This window comes from Asparagus officinalis, chromosome 6, assembly GCF_001876935.1.
Source record: "Asparagus officinalis chromosome 6, Aspof.V1, whole genome shotgun sequence".
Taxonomy (NCBI): Eukaryota; Viridiplantae; Streptophyta; class Magnoliopsida; order Asparagales; family Asparagaceae; genus Asparagus; species Asparagus officinalis.
In genome coordinates, this window is record NC_033799.1 from 33,388,787 (window position 1) to 33,407,170 (window position 18,384).

Below are 18,384 nucleotides of genomic sequence, written 5' to 3' on the forward strand. Positions count from 1 at the left end.
CCCCCTAAGGCAATTTTCATCTCCTACGATAAGAAAAGGAATCGGAATCGAAAGTCAACGCATTGAAGCATGTTCCAACATTAACAAGTCCCAATAATATCAAGCACCAATATTCATCAACCACAATAATTGCATAACACTCAATTACAAGAACAACTCCTCCCATCCATTAAAAAGCTCTCTACAAAATATATTCCACCGATCCCCTGACTGTCGCTCTCTCTCACGCATTCATGTCTCTCCTCAGCCTCTCCCTCCTCCTCCTCCTAATCTCAACTCTCACCTCCTTCCCCTCCTCTCTCGCCCACCTCCAGCTTCGCGTCGAGAGCCCCGCTGCTGACGCCGACCTCTTCTCGCTGACAGCTGCGGCTATCGGAGGAGTACGAACAAACGCCGGCGTTTGGGCGTAGTCCCTCAAATGCAGGGCTCGTCGCTGCGTACATGCATGAACGGGGAGAGGTACTTATCGGACTCCGAAGTCATCGCCGGAGAGGCGCTGGCGTTCGCGACGACGGTGCCGGTTGCTGGCGATGGGAAGGATGTGTGGGTGTTTGATGTTGACGAGACTTTGCTTAGTAATCTGCCTTACTACAGAGATGCTGGATATGGGTACGTACTATATATATATTATGGATTTTCCCCCCTTTACTTGTAAGTTCAACTGATTGGCTGTTAGTCTTAAAATATATTAAGTTATAACTATCGGTTCTCATCGTAACCTCAGAGTTTTTTTTTTATATAGCAACATGGGTTTTAATATGATGCTCTGAGCAAATCCAGGTTCAAATTCCGTGGGCCTTCAATTTGTAAGGACAAGTGAGAATGTAAAATTATAACTTTCAATCCTCACTGTCATTTCAATATTTTGATATATGAGAGGACTTCAAGGGTTAATTGCTTGAGTTAGCATATGTAGAATGATTAACCATTTACCTGAATGAGTAGAAAACTGATCTGATGGTAGTATATAAATCTAAGAAGAGTGTCTGCCAACCCTCTAAAAGTAAAGATCTTGGCCAAGTTAGTTCTGATATGGGGGGATAAAATCGTTAACCAAGTTAATTAATTCCTTTCTGGAAAGAGGTGGACCAATAAATCTACTTTAATTGAGAGTCCAATTTAAGTTAATAAAATAAGATTTAATCAAGGCCCTACTTTTAGCCCAATAAAATTTAAACCCTTAACCAGATTAGAGACGACCACTAAGGAAGTTGTCAAATACCCCACCAGCATTAGTTAATTGATCCGGCTAGAAGTGGAACCCAATATCTATTATCCCCGTGCTGTAATGGTAGTGACGTGGAACAACAACTTAATTTTTTTCGAATTTTTTCATTTTATAATAGAAAGTACATCATGGGCAATTTTCAAGTTTTTTTTTTCCTTTTTCTTTTCCTTTTTCTTTATTTCTTTCTTTCTTTCTTTACATTACCTTTTTGAAGTTGGATTTTGTTGGTCCTCTCTATATGGGATGAGGTAAGGAGATTGGGATTGAATTGATCAATCATTGATTACGTGGATACCGGTTCAGGCTAAGGGGCTGTTTGGTTGCACACTTTTTAAGAAAACTTTTCTCAAAACATCTAACAATGGTAAATTTGTAATTAAAAGTTTTTCAGAGATTTCTGTAAATTGTGTTTGGTTCAACAAAAAATTTACAGAAATATTTTCTATAAAATATCAAAACCTACCAAATTTTACAAAAAGCAATTTCCTCTCAAAATGAGAGGAAATCACCAGAAATCTGACACATACCATATTTAATTAAAAACCTACCAAATCTTATTATTTTCTATAAAGTTATGAGCTATTTTCTTGTTTTGAACCAAACAAGCAAAGTGCAAAAAACAAGAAAATTGGTACTTTTTGATTTCTCAAAACTTTTCCTATAATTTTTTTAAGAAATACAAGGAAATCATATTTTAGGTGGAAAACATTTCCTATAATTTCTAGAAATTGAACCAAACACCCCCTAAGGCTTAGGCACAGGGTGGCATGTCATTTCATGGGCTCCACATTAAAGTAACTAAAAGAACAAATTCTCCAATAATAAGTTTTACTTACGTAACAATGTGGGTTAATAATTTATTATTTCTAAACATTCTTGTTAGCTATTAGGCACTTGATGTCCAAATGGTATTATATACTAGCATTACTGCATTTGCTAATGCACGTGCAATAGACTCCGAACTTACATATCCTAAATTTTATTTAAAAAGGTTAATTGCATTAAAATGCAGTAAAGTTTCATTAGGTTTCTAAGTTTTATAGTATGAAGTTTAGTTGCTCAAGAACACACAAAAGTTTTTAAGACATAGTCTTAAAAATGTAATATTGTAATGTTATTATAAATCTGAGACCTAGGGGTGAGGTTATAATAAGTGTATGAGAATGTTATTGTCCACTTATTTTAAAAGTGTTTCGACCTGTCCACTTATTTTAAAAGTGTTTCTATTATTTAAAATATGCTTTAAATTGATCATAGTCATTTTTTAAATTTTTATGTTTAGCATTGGCATATATATGATGTTTTATCTTTCTTGGAAAAGAAGCTCATCTTTTGATATTTATATCTCTTATTGTTATTTTATATTTAGATCTCTTATCATATAATTTCATGAATTTCATCATTTGAGTTCAAATCAAATTCTCATGTCGTGATTTAGAAGGTTCTAGAAATAAGCAAAGAAAAGAGTTAAATTTCTCTTGTAAAATTATGAATTTCTAACCTCACTATTTTATTATGTATTAGTATAATGAGTAGTATAAATATATATATGTATATACTCTTAGTTTTCTAAGTGCATATATTTACTTTTTCTTACAAATCTTTACCACTACTTTACACTTTTTATAATAATATTGAGTTATGTGGGGTTTCAATCTTATTTTCATGATATTGAAATGATATAGAATATTCTAAACGAAAAAGAAAGAAACAAAAATGTTTGATTTATTTGCATGGCATTGAAATGATATAGAATATTTTCTAGAAAAAAATAATAATGCATTAGACTAAACACAAAAACATCTCAATGCACGTGCAACACGGAAAGAAAAATCTTGGACACGTGTTGAAGGGAGAGAGGGTGATTGCGCATTTTCCATTTTTTTAAGAAAGCGCAAAATTACCAAAATACCCCTAGCCTTTCTATTGTGGCGGCAATTGTCCTTCATACTTTTCGATGTCCTTACTAGGAATTTAATATAATGGTATAGATGTGTACTCTTTTTGAAGGGTGTCATACATGGTATCAAACAAAGTATTAAGAAAATAGTTTCTACATATATATCTTGATTTCCAGTATGTTGTAAAGAGATCCATTTTTACATATACGCCTCTTAGGTACAAATAACAAAGTGTGAGAGTATATAACTATCACTATAACTTTGAAGTTTTGATTAGTGGCAATGGATGTTTGATATAAAGAGATGATCTAAATGCTAATAAAAATTCTAAAATAATAAACAAATAATCCCTATAAATATATTTAAAAAAAAAAGACAATCCTCATAAATAAATTTTGCCTGAAGTTGGTTAACTAAATCTTCTCGATATGCTTGAAATAGATTAATAATTAGTTTAAACTTTTTTTCTTAATCCACTTCTTTAAAGATTTGCCCAAGAGAACCTAATTAGTAAGTTCGTGCAGTACCTGACATGAGTTGGTATTCCTATAACAAGCTCTTCTTGTTTTGTTCTCTCTTTTTTCAGTCAACGGTGATCTTCTCCTTTCATCTTAATTTGTCTTTGATGCTTTTGCAGGTCAGAGGAATTCAATGAGACTTCATTCGATGATTGGGCCTTTCTGGCAAAGGCCCCAGCATTACCAGCAAGCTTGAAGCTGTATGAGGAGCTTCAAGGGCTTGGATTTAAATTGGTCATATTGACGGGCAGGTCTGAGGAGCAGCGTGCAGTCACTGAACATAATCTAAAGCTCGCTGGTTACCATTCCTGGGAGAGGCTCTTCTTGAGGTACGTTCAAATATAACCTAGAAAATCTGTAGAAAATCGTGTAGTAAGACATGTGATAATTGAAATTACCCTAGAGGGGGTGAATACTGTAGAAACGGCGACGAAGTTTAGGAGAAAACAAGCAGGAGGCATTTTGGAAGCTTCACGGTCGATCGCACATGATGCTGCAGGGCGGTCGACCGCGAACGTGCACATGATAGGGTTGGCCTCTGGACTTTTGGCGGTCGACCATGATGGGTTCTGCGGTCGACTGCGTCAAAACCCTGTAGGCAATTTGGTCTCTGGACCTTTGGCGGTCGACCGCACGATGGATTCGACGGTCGACGGCGTAGCAGGTTTGGGCCTGATTCTGTTTTTTGATCTGTTTCATTGTGAGTTGATATATAACCCTAAACATGTTTTTTAGGGTTAAGCAAGGACGATTTGATCAGACTTTTGAGAGAGTATTGTGCATCCTTTGTGGGAGGATTTGTGTGAGATCTAGAGAGCTTTGTTTGAGGGTTTTTATGAGATTTATAACTCTATTTGTAATTCTCTTTATCTCTAATAGTAAATACTCCTCCCTCCTTACCCCGTGGACGTAGACAACTTGCCGAATCACATAAAACTTGCTTGTCTTGCTATGATTTGTGGTTGCTTGTGTGGTTGTGATCTTTCTCGTTGTCTTGTCGTGCACTATTTGGCTTTCGAGCTCCGCTGCGCACAACAAGTGGTATCAAAGCTTCGGGTTTGGCTTGGAGTTTGTTCGAAGGATTCGCTGAAGGATTCTTACTTGGAGAGTTAGATCTACAATATGGGAGAAGCAAGAACATCAGGATCGTCTCTTACAAAGACGATACAGAATCTGAGCATCAATAATATGAAGATTTATGTTCCGAAGTTCGATGGTAATATCAATTTCGGTTTGTGGAGATGCCAGGTGATGGATGCGTTGGATGCACAAAATTTGAAGGAGACTCTTGAGCTACAAGGAAAACCAGCTGACATGGAGGATAAGGTTTGGACGAAGATGAACAGTACGGTTGTGGAGTTATTCGGTCATGTTTGACGCCGGATCTTATTTATGATGTGATGATTGAGACGTCGGTGAAGAGATTGTAAAAAAAGCTCAATGAGAAGTATCTTACGAAGAGCATTGAGAATCAACTTCACTTAAAAAAAAGATTTTACCAGTTCAAGATAAAGAGGGGATTTTCCATTAGAGAGCATGTAAATAAATTCACGAAATTACTTTCAGATATGGCTAATATGGACATCATGGTTGAGAATGAAGACAAGGCGATGCTATTTTTGTGTTCGTTGCTGGAGGATGATTATTATACGTTTGTTCTCACTATGATCAATGGAACAACTACTGTTAGCTACAAAGATGTGACCTTAGCATTGGTGAACTATGAGTTGAGGAAGAGTGATGGCGAAGCCTCCGAGAAGGCATCGGAAGATGCATTAGCAGTTCGAGGCTATAGTCCAAACCGCCGCCAAGTCAACCGCTCAAAATCGAAGAATAGAGGTGGTTATAGGAGTGTTGGTAGAAATCAATATCGTTTTTGTAAAGAAGAGAGACATTGGAAGATCGACTGCCCAAAGTTAAAGGATAAAGTTGGAAAGAACAAGGGGAAAATTGTACAAGCTTTAAAAGTGAATGTTGTAAAAACTATTGACGAACATTCAGATTCAGGTTCTTCAGGTTATTCATGCTTTGCACTACCGTCTGTTTGCTATGCCAACTCTACAGAGTGGATGTTGATTCGGGAGTTACATATCACATTTGTTCTAGGAGGGATTGGTTCTCCAACTTTGAGGAGCTGAAAAGAAGGGATGTCGTGTTTATGGGTAATGACCATGTATGCCCTATTGATGGTATTAGTTTAGTCTAGATCAGGATGCATGACAGAGTCGCTAGGGAGTTGAAAGAAGTGAGGTTCGTACCGTAGTTGACGAAGAACATCATTTCTCTTGTTACTTTGGAGGCAGCATGTTATCTGGTGATCTCAGAGGATGCTATTGTGAAGATCACAAAGGATTCTATAGTGGTAAAGTGAGGTGTCAACTTCAAGGGCAAGATAGTTACAGGGGGTCTGGCAACTTCTATCACTACAGAGGAGGACACTACCAGCTTATGACACATGCGTTTATGACACACTGGTGATAAGTCCCTGTAGATATTGACAAAATAAGGGCTATTGAAAGGTGTGAAAACCCGTAAGATGGAGCTGTGTGAGCATTGTGTACTTAGAAAGAAGACTAGAGTGAAGTTCGGCACCACTATTCACAACACCCAAGGTATATTAGATTATAGTCACACAGATATTTAGGGCCCTTCCAAGCACACATTACTCGGTGGAACCAACTATTTTGTTACTTTTATTGATGACTATTCTAGAAAAAATTTGGTATATATAATGAAGCATAAACATGAGGTCCTGAATATTTTTGTGGAGTGAAAGAGGAAAGTGGAGCTGCAAACAGGTAGAAAGGTGAAAAATCTTCATTCAGATAATGGTGGAGAGTATAAGAGTGATCCATTTTTGCAGTTTTATCAGGATCACGGTATTAGGTGACACTTCACAGTTCAAGAGATACCGTAACAGAACGGGGTGGCTGAGAGATTGAATCGTACATAGTTGAAGAAGATGCGATGTATGATGACACAGAGTGGATTGCCTAGATCCTTTTAGGTCGGGACGTTAGTTTATGTGAGTCATCTCGTTAATAGGTTGTCGTGCACTGTGATACAGGGGAAGACCCCTATGGAGCGTTGGTCTGATTCGGTGGATAGTGACAATGAGTCACTTCGGATATTCAGGTGTCCTGCTTATTATCATGTTAATGATGGAAAATTGAATCCGATGATGAGGAAAGCAGACTTTATAGGATTTGGAGAATGTGTTAAAGACTTTAAGTTATGGGATCCACGGGACAAGAAGATAGTCATTAGCAGAGATATCACATTTGATGAGGTGTACATGATGAGGCCTCAAGTTCCTCAGCAGGTGGAGGAAGACCAGATTTGTAGGATATCGTAACAGGTGGAGGATGATGTGACTCCACACACTCCAGATAGCATTGTATCCATTGAGGTTCATACAGAGGTGATACTGGAAGAAGATGAGATAACAAACAGATATTTGGAGGATACAGTGGATGGTGAGACTCAGGAGCAGCGTCATGTTCAGGAGTCCATTGTAGCAAATAGACCTAGAAGGGTAATTAGTCGGTCAGCTAGATACAATAATGTCATGGTTGCATATGCTTTATCAGTGGATGTCATTGATGATATAGTTCCTTCTACATTTAGGGAGGCAGAGTCTAGCTCTGATTTGATCAGTTAGAGGGAAGCTATAGAGGAGGAGATACAGTCTCTTCAGAAGAACGATACTTGGGAACTTACAAAGATACCTAAGGAAAAGAAAGTTATTAGTTGCAAGTGAGTATATACGAAAAAAGAGAGATCTTCTATTGGGACATTAGGTACAAAGTCAGATTGGTTGTCAAGGGATATGTACAGCTCGAGAGTGTTGATTACAATGAGGTATTTTTACCCATTATGAAGCATTCGCCGATTTGGTTTTTATTAGCATTGGTGGCACAGTTAGATTTGGATTTGGTCCAGATGGATGTTAAGACAGTATTTCTATACGGAGATTTAGTAAGGAGATCTACATGATATAACCATTGGGATTCAAAGCTACAGGAAAGGAAGATTTGGTGTGCAAGCTGAAGAAGTCTCTTTATGGTTTGAAGCAATCGCTACGATAATGATACAAGAGATTCGACAGCTTCATGATTGGCCATGGATACACGAGGAGCCCATATGACCCATGTGTTTACATGCACAAGATATAGGATTATGAATACATTTATTTTTTGTTATATGTTGATGATATGTTTATTGATTCCAGGAATTCATCGACTATTCGAAAGTTAAAAAAAGAGCTGTCATCCGAGTTTGAGATGAAGGATCTTGGAGAAGCTAAGAAGATATTAGGTATGGAGATCGAGAGAGACAGGGTGAAGGGGAGATTGAAGCTTACACAGAGGAATTACTTACAGAAGATGGTGAAGAAATTCAGGTTTGATGGCAATAAAAAGGCTGTGAGTACTCTATTGGCTCCCCACTTCAAGCTTCTAACTAATATGTTACATGTTTTAGTTGAGGATAGAGATTATATGTCGAAGGTTCTATATGCTAGTGCAGTGGGTAACTTGATGTATGCGATGGTGTGTACGAGGTCAGATTTGTCACAGGCCGTGAGCATGATATCAAGGTACATGCACGACCCTGGAAATGATCATTGGGAGGTCGTGAAGTGGATTCTACAGTATATTAGAAGAATGAGAAAATTAGGCAGGATTGCATTGGTTATGTGGATTCTGATAATGCGGGAGATCTTGACAAGCACCAGTCTACTTCAAGATATGTGTTTACATTGGTAGAAGCATCGGTTTGTTAGAGATACACATTTCAGTCTACAGTAGCTCTCTCTACTATAAAGACGGAGTATATGATGGTGACTGAAGCTATGAATGAGGCTTTGTGGTTACATGGATTGTTAGAGGAGTTAGGAATTGTACAGGAGACCATTCGGGTACATTATGATAGCATGTCGGCTATCTATTTGGCAAATGACCAAGTTTATCATGCACGCACGAAGCAGATTGATGTCAGATTTTACTTTGTTCGTGATGTGTTGGATGATGAAGATGTCATGTTGGAGAAGGTCCACATAAAGGATAACCCTGCAGATATGTTGACCAAAGTTATTTCGGGTGTTAAGTTTGGTCATTGTTTGGAGCTATTAAACATTCTTCGATGTTAAGGCCTTTGGAGGCCATTTGGGTAAACTACGCGAGGCTTGATTCCTTAGACAAGAGGATACGTAGGCAGTCTTTTAGATGTAGCCGGTTGGATTAGTTGATTTCGATGGGGGAGGATTGTTTGAACTCTCGTTTTGGTTCCTGACTTATTGTGGATTGAGTCTGTTTTCATGGATTGATTCCATGGCGTCCTGGATGCAACAAGTTTGACGTTTTGTTAGTATTGGTGTCGGTTTAGTTTTTGGTAAAATGTTTGTCGAGGTGGAGAATTGTAAAAACGACGATGAAGTTCAGGAGAAAACAAGCAGGAGGCATTTTGGAAGCTTCACGGTCGATCGCACATGACGCGGCGGTCGACCGCGAACGTGCACATGATAGGGTTGGCCTCTGGACTTTTGGCGGTCGACCATGCACATGACGCGGCGGTCGACCGCGAACGTGCACATGATAGGGTTGGCCTCTGGACTTTTTGCGGTCGACCATGATGGGTTCTGCGGTCGATCGCGTCAAAACCCTGTAGGCAATTTGGTCTCTAGACCTTTGGCGGTCAACCGCACGATGGGTTCGACGGTCGACGACGTAGCAAGTTTAGGCCTGATTCTGTTTTCTGATCTGTTTCATTGTGAGTTGATATATAACCCTAAACATGTTTTTTAAGGTTAAGCAAGGACGATTTGAACATACTTTTGAGAGAGTATTGTGCATCCTTTGTGGGAGGATTTGTGAGAAATCTAGAGAGCTTTGTTTGAGGGTTTTGGTAAGATTTGTAACCGCGTAGCGGATTTGGGTTTGATTCTATTTTCTGATCCGTTTCATTGTGAGTTGATATATAACCCTAAACACGTTTTTTTAGGATTAAGCAAGAACGATTTGAGCAGACTTTTGAGAGAGTATTGTGCATCCTTTGTGGGAGGATTTGTGAGAGATCTAGAGAGCTTTGTTTGAGAGTTTTGGTAAGATTTGTAACCCTATTTGTAATTCTCTTTGTCTCTAATAGTAAATACCTCCCCCCTCCTCCTTGCCCCGTGGACGTAGGCAATTTGCCGAACCACGAAAAACTTGTTTGTCTTACTGTGATTTGTGGTTGCTTGTATGGTTGTGATCTTTCTCGTTGTCTTGTCGTTCACTATTTGGCTTTCGAGCTCCGTTCCGCACAAAAAATATGGTATTTGTTAATCTAATCTGATATTAATGCCAAATTAAAAACTTATTAACTAATATCCAAGCACAGTGATATACAATAAGATATGTGCAAGGATATACAATAAAACAATAAGCGATATAAACATGCAACAATGGTGATATAGTAATATGATGAACAATAAGTACAAAAGAAATACGTCAAGGCAAACACTAACACAAAAGAAATGATCACGGAGTTCGGTCGACCCACGACCTACGTCTCCGCTCCTCACCCTCGAGGAGAATCTCCACTATTAATATAAAAAGCTACATAATCAGTTTTCAACACTCACCAATAAACGTTTATAACTCATACTATTACAATCACACAATACACCCTCTAAGTGGTTGCCTAACCCGTGTCAACTTTCTCGAGTGCTTGAATGTACCACCTCTCCCTAGGTTTGACTACCAACGTCACTTCTCTTGGAATTGACCTCGTCTCTCACCAACCACTTCTCTCGGTGTCCTTGTGTATTACAATGTGTTCTCAACGATTAGGCACAAATACAAAGTGTTTGTTCTCTAAATAAGATGAGAACTCAATTAGGCTCACACTCAAGGAATCACTCACCACAACCCAAATTATACTTAACGTGAAATACTAAAAGCTCAAAGGTTGTGTGTGCATTCAATGAGTAAAATGAAATGTAAACTCAATTTAAATTCTAGCTAAAAGAAATGATAATCAACAAAATACGTATATATGGCTAGAGGTTGAGTTTTAGTGAAACTTCTCTGAAAACAAGAGTGAGAGAGAATGAGATTGAAATTCAAACACCAAAGAAATGATCTCCTCCTCTTGTGAAAACTTCTTTACATAAACACACTTGAAAACAAACTTAAAACACACTTAAACAAACTTGTAAACTTGATTAAAACACTTCTTAGATTATCTAAAATATTGAGACTGAATGGGGTATTTATAGGTTCACAATATACAAACCCAAAAACCAAGCAAAAAGATAAAAATCTCAAAATTTACGCAAGGCTGGAAAACTAGTCGTTATAGGCCATCAGTCGACTGATATTGTTCATCAGTCGCTTGATGAGCTGACCTTTACAGGCTGCTCATTCGTCATCAGTTGACTGATAAACTCATCAGTCAACTAATAACCTGCATCAGTCGACTGATGGTTCATCAGTCGATTGAGCAAAACTTTTAGTCTTTCTAGCCACTTTCATTGGTCGACTGATGAACTCATTAATCGACTAATAATGTGCACAAAGATTTTTTGAATATTAAATATTAATTTCAAAACTCTTTTAAAAATAGTAAATAAATTCTAAAAATTATAAAACTTTTGAAAATATTTATAAACATGAAAATAAACATGTTATAAAAAAATTTAAATTGCATTTTTTATTTGTAAAAACTCATCATTTTGCAAAATTGGTCAAAATATGAAATCTCAAAAACACATGATTTTGACAAAATGATTTCAAACAAGTTTGAAACTTCTTTTGAATAGATTTATAGACTTTATAAAGGATATAAAATAATATAAACGAGTCTTTTAATCTGTAAACACATATTGTGCAAATAGACATGATTTCATTGATTTAAAATTGTTAAAGCTTGATTTTTTTGAAATCATTTCAAGCACATACAAACATAAAACAAATATGTGTGTGTATATATAATTATATTCATTTATTTCATATTTATGTGGCTAAACTTGAAGGCAATGAAAACAGTGTGTGTATAATTTGAGCTCTAAGTATAGATACAAAAAGTATAAACATACTAAACTAATTGATATACCCAAGCTAAAAGATATTCGATATGCTCGTCTTGGTTACGGATGAAGCGATATGAATCTTGACTTGAATTGCGATGGTTTCAATTCAATATTCATTCTATCTTCCAATGGATATGATCGTGTAGACGCAAGTCCATCCAACCTCCAATAGATGATCTTTGTGAGAATACCTAATAAACAAATATAAACACTCGACAAACATTGTTAGGAATTATTTGTTAATCATCAAAACTAGATTAGATAGTAGGCTCATAAACATGAGACCTAACAATCTCTCTCTTTTTTATGATGACAAACAATCTGCACAAAAAGATATAAAATATGTATGATACCAAATGAATATATAAATTATAATCATCATGCATAAAACCAATAGAATGCTATACTCACAATTGACTTGTTTCTCCCCCTTTGTCAACATCAAAATGGGAAAAATAATAAGAATAGAGAGCAAAATCTCCCCCTACAAATATGCATAGGTGAGTATAAACATAATAGGGAATAAGCTCCCCCTATCAAAATACCGCATGGAATGTATGAAATGAAAAACTAAGGCAAATATGTGAGAAAAACATGGATAAAAACATGCTAAACAAACCTCACATTCAAAGAGACCATCTGAATACATAAAGATATATCATTATGAAAAAGGTGTTACAAGGGTCTTAAACATAAATATATCAAAACAAAAAAAGTATTCCAAAAATGAAAATCAAAGATTCAAAATCAAAAATCAATTGTTTAATCAATAAATCCAAAACAATTTATAAATTATCAAACATGAACAATGATTGATTAATAACACATATAGATATATTATTATGAAAATGGTGGCTCAATAAAAATAATATGTTATAGATTTATGAAATCAAATGAATGGAAAAATATGAGAATCATGAAAGATATTTTTAAATAAAAGCAAATCATGAGAACCATGAAAATCATGACAATCATGAAAGTCCAAATGAAAGTCAAAACAATCAAATGAAATCATGAATCTAAACCATAATAACATTAAAACATGCTTAATCTACAAATCATCAATTTTGAAGAATAAGTGATCAAGCAACTTATAATGTCAAATATTTATATATTTTATCCGCAAAGGTCGAAAGAATTATGCTTATGACAAAATAAATGAATGTGAATAATATTATTTTTAACAAGAAAAATAATCATGCTAAGCTCTTGGAGCTTGTTTCAACCCATATAGAAATATTTTGCACCCAATAAACATGATATGAAAGAATACCAATGAAAGATCAATAAATCCGGGGGGTTTGCTCAAATATTAACCTCTTCTACAAATTCAAAACTAATTTTTGAGAAACTAGAATTAAAAAAAAAAAAAGGAATCGTACAAATAAAAATATTTTCTTTTATAAAAAATCATTAAAACTTTGTTTTAAAAATCCAAAAAATAAACTCTAAAAGTTTGCTCTTTAAAATCAAAAATGTTTTGGTACCCAAGCACTCTTGGTATCGAAGAGTTTAGGGACATGACCCCTATCAATAAAGTCCAAAACTCTAGGGTTATGATCTCATCTGGGTGTATTTTGTGCACGGGTCCGGTCATATCAATAATCACGCAAATGACCCTTCCTATTGCAATAAATGCAATGAAATGAGTGCACTTGTTTATGTTGACCATTAACTTATGCACATGAAACATTTACAAACAAAAGATGGTCTTTTAAAATTATTTTGCAAATGTGAAACTCTTTTCAAATCAAAACAAAATTTGGCTAAATGACCAAATCTACCACAATAATCATATTTGTACACATTAACATGCTTACCACAATAATCATATTTGTACACATTAACATGCTTATGATGACTATTTAGTGCATGTGTATGTGTATGAGATGTAGAAACTTTATGAGATGCACATAAAATAGTATTATTAGAATGTTTATGTGCATCATAGCAAAATTTTGGTAAATGGCATTTACGACAGCAAATGGTGCATTTATAAACTTTGTTATATATGTGTGCATAGTGTGTATGAGATTTAGAAACATTTGTACAAGACTTAGCACACATATTCATAAGTTTCTTATTATTGTCAATGCATATAATTAGAGTTGAGTCTAAGGAAGAGATGCAATTTTTAATATTATTCAACTCATCATTAGGCACAACATCATTGACAATGGAAGTAGAGCAAACATGATTATTCTTAAATAATGTAAATTCATTTTTAATTGCTTCTATTTCTATCATGGGATTATTCTTTTCATGAGTTAAACTAGCAATAGATGAGATCAAATTTTTATTTTCCAAACTTAACTTATCATTGTTTTCTTTAAACATTATATTTTATTTTACAATGATATCAAATTTAGAAGCTAGCGACTCATGATCAAATTTTAGTTCAACATTCTTGCTTTTTAAATTTATAAAAATTTTATGCAACTTGTTTGAGGCATGCATTAATCTTTCATATGCACATGCGAGATCATCTATAGATAGTTCATTTTCAGACTTTGATTCGCATACTTCACTAGGGCTATCGCATAGTAGCCGTGTGTATGATGAAGCTCCAATAGTAGTACTTGAAGAGGAACCTGCCAGAACACGTTGGATTTCCTCCAAGTTATCATGATGTGTCTTTATATGTTTCCATAATGTATAGGCACTATCAAAACAAGCAAGTTTATTAGAAATAGATGTATCAAAAGCTTTAAGCAAGAATTCTAACAATAGCGTGTTCAAAATAAACATTCTCTTATCATTTGTGCTCCATTTAGATTTATCTAATTTAGGCACAACATATGCACTATCAATAAGTTCCCATAAATCGACATGTTTAGATTTAGCAAATATTTTAAATCTAAACATCCATTGAGCATAAGTAAAATTATTGAATAAATGAGCAATATTAATATCATAGCATAAACTAGGTACACCGTGCATATCCATGATATATTATGCAAGCAAAAAAAAAATCTCAAAACTATATTAGCAAAATCAAAGTGAGGATCTTTGACTCTAGGCGGTTAAGCCACAAATCAAAGAGCACCAAGATCTGATACCAAATAAAATTACCCTAGAGAGGGATGAATAAGATATATGCTAATCTAATCCGATATAAATACTAATTTAAAACTTATTAACAATTATATCCTAGCAAGTATAATATTCAATAACTTATGAGCAATGATATGTAATTAAAACGAGGGCGATATAAACATGTACACACAAATAAGAGATAGTGCACAAATTGACAAACGCAAACACAAGACAAATGATCACGGAGTTTGGTCGACCCACGACCTACGTCTCCGCTCCTCACCCTCGAGGAGAATCTCCACTATCTCACAAAAATACTACACAATCAGTTTTTAATGCTCACCGATAAACGTTTACAACACTCACAATGCAATCACACAACACACCCTCTAAGTGTTGGCCTAGCCCGTGTCGCCTTCCTCAAGTACTCGGATTTACAACCTCTCTCTAGACTTTAAAACCGACGTCACTCCTCTTGGAATCGACCACGTCTCTCCCACCCACTCCTCTTAGTGTCATTGTGTATTACAATGTGATCTCAACAAAAATGCTCAAATAAATGATTTGTTCTCTATTACAAAGAAGAGAACTTTGTTAAGCCCACACTTAAAGATACAATCTCACAATCCCAATATACTATGTATGAAAATACTTAAGCTCAAGTGGGTGTGTGTAGTCAATGAGTATAAATAAAATCAAACTCGAATTAATCTAGCAAATATGAATATGACAATTTAAATATAAACAAGCTAGATAATTGAGTTTAGAAAACTTCTTCAAAAGCACAAAGAGATGTAGATGAAGGAATGAGGCTGAATTCCTCAAACCGAAAATGTAAGTCTCTTCTTTGTGAAAACTTCTTCACACAAAACAAACTTGAAAAACTCTTAAACACTTGTAAAACTTGTTTTAAAACTTTCTTAGGTAGTACAGAAGTTAGGGGGAAAGGGGTATATATAGGTTCATGAAACAAAGCCCAAAAGCCAAGAAAATCCAAGCAAAAAGGCAAAAAACTTAAAAATCACGCAGCCTGGAAAACTAGTCGTTACAGTGCCATCAGTCAACTGATATTGTTCATTAGTCGACTGATGAGGTGACTGTTACAGGCCGCTGATAACCTGCATCGATCTACTGATGGTTTATCAGATGACTAAGCAGAAACTTTCTGCTTTTCCAGCCACTTTTATCAGTCAACTGATGATTTCATCAGTCGATTGATAACGTGCATAGTGCACAGGGTGTATCATGAACAGTAAATATGAACTTTGAAGCCCTTTAAAAAATAGCAAATATATTCCAAAAATTATAATACTTTGGGAAATGTTTATAAACATGAAAATAAACATGTTACAAAAAGAATTTTTTAATTTGCATTTTCTATTTGTGAAAACTCATCATTTTGCAAAATGGCCCAAAATACGAAAACTCAACAACACATGATTTTGACAAAATATTTTTCAAACAAATTTCAACCTTCTTTTGAATGGATTGATAGACTTATAAAAGATATAAATTGATATAAACGAGTCTTTTAAATGGTAAACACATATTGTGCAAACAAACATGATTCCATTGATTTAAAATTGTTAAAGCTTGATTTTGTTGAAATCATTTCAAGCACATACACATAAAACAAATATGTCTGTATATATAATTATATCTATTTGTTTCATATTTATGTGGCTAAACTTGAAGGTAATGAAAATAATGTGTATGTATAATTTGAGCTTTAAGTATAAACACACAAAGTATAAATTTAAACTACAAAACTATTTACCCAAGCTATAGGTCTTCAATGTAGCTTATCTTGGTTGCGGATGAAGCTTGATCTTGTATTTGACTTTGAATTGCACACAGGTGCATTCTGATATCCACCAACTTCCTTTGAATGTCATCGTTAAGCTCAATTCCAACCAACCTCCAACGGATGATCCTTGTGTAGAATACCTAGCAAGCAACTACAAACACTCAACAAATGTTATTAGGAATTGTTTGTTAATCACCAAAATTAGATTAGATGGTAGGCTCATAAACATGAAACCTAACAATAAAGATCTCAACTCAAACACGAATCTTGATTCACTCATCACTATCACCTATCAGCACAGTCAGAACTCATCACTATCACCTATCAGCACAGTCAGAACTCATCACTATCACCTATCAGCACAGTCAGATCACATCATTATTGCTGCTGCTACTAGTGCAGCCTGTACATAGTCTGATTGCACTGGGAGCTGAAAGTAGCTTAATTTTTGCACTTTCTGTTTTGTGAAAGAAAAATCATAATCATGCCTTAAATCATAGACAATTGTTACGAACGAAGTGGCTCTTTACTCTTCATTAACGGTAGAGGTGAAATGAATCCTTATGAACTCTTTTCTTGAAACATGCGCCGGTGAAATTTTAATCTGAATTGCTCTTATTTTATCTTTTAAGTCTTCAACAGACTTCGTAGTTAGCATGAGAATTAAGCTTTTTTTTATATTATTTACAAGTTTTATGCAACTTCATAATATTTCTGAGCAGCACAAACTTGCTTTGCGTAAACAGGGGACCATCTGATCAAGGCACAACTGCTGTGGTCTATAAATCAGGGAGGCGAGCAGAGCTTGTAGCTCAAGGATACAGGATCCATGGCAGCTCAGGAGATCAATGGAGTGATTTGTTGGGCTCACCAATGGCTACTAGGTCCTTCAAGCTTCCAAACCCAATGTACTACATTTCTTGATGTCATTTTATTTGTAACTTGTTAACTGGATAATTTTGCAAATAAGCAATTGGCCCCTGCAACAAATGGCATAGAGTGCAAAATTTCTTGTTTGTAACACATTGAGACAGAATTTTAATCTTGCACGTCCCAGATGGTTCAGGAATTATGATAGTCATAAGAGGCTGTTTGTTTTGGCCCTTTTGGGTTATTTGAATTATAAGACAGAATATTTCGGAGCAGGTGACTTTTGATGTTTTTTTTATTTTGAAACAAACTTTTGATGTAATTTTGTACTTTTTTAATTTTGTACTTTTTTAATTTCCACTTGCTACCTATATGATTTTCTATAAAGAGGGTCCCTGTGCATTAATCTTTTTCCTATTATGTGTCACGGGATAGTGAACAAGATTTAAACTGTTTAAGCATGAACGAGAGCTAAACGAGAGCTGGGGGTGCATTCCGTGCAGATACGGCCCGGATATAATATTTACTATATGCATATCCGCTTAATCATCACGGATACGAATACGGATATATCTTAGTAAAAAAATTTCATATCCATATTCGCTAAAATCAAATACAAATATGAATATGCATGCGGATACAGAACGGATATGCGAAAACTAAATAATATTGAAAAAAATATAATTCATACGATACAAAAAAGTTCATTATTATGTTCATTTTTTTTGAGTAGCTACTATGTTCATTATATTTAAAAAGCAAAGATTAAACATCTTAATTATCAAAATTAATCTCAAAAGTTCATTATTATGTTCATTTTTTTTTTGAGTAGCTATTATGTTCATTATATCTAGAAAGCAAAGATTAAACATTTTAATTATCAAAAATAATCTCAAATACATAATCCAAGAATTAAAACTATTGTACCAATATGACCAATATATATATTCGGA

At 35.1% G+C, this 18,384-nt stretch overlaps 1 protein-coding gene across 1 annotated transcript; it reads left to right on the plus strand.

Annotated features, from left to right (window-relative positions):
- LOC109846038 (acid phosphatase 1-like) lies at positions 419-17,818 on the plus strand. The gene is made up of 3 exons (XM_020415260.1): positions 419-609; positions 3,767-3,976; positions 17,308-17,818. Exons 1-3 carry the CDS (start codon positions 419-421, stop codon positions 17,483-17,485), a joined length of 579 nt encoding a protein of 192 aa, XP_020270849.1. The 3' UTR covers positions 17,486-17,818.

Excerpts from the sequence above, each read along its gene's own strand:
- LOC109846038 (XM_020415260.1), top strand. The coding sequence starts at position 419 with ATGCAGGGCTCGTCGCTGCGTACATGCATGAACGGGGAGAGGTACTTA. Across the intron at positions 610-3,766 it reads TACAGAGATGCTGGATATGG|GTCAGAGGAATTCAATGAGA; the intron begins GTACGTACTATA and ends ATGCTTTTGCAG. Across the intron at positions 3,977-17,307 it reads TGGGAGAGGCTCTTCTTGAG|GGGACCATCTGATCAAGGCA; the intron begins GTACGTTCAAAT and ends TTGCGTAAACAG.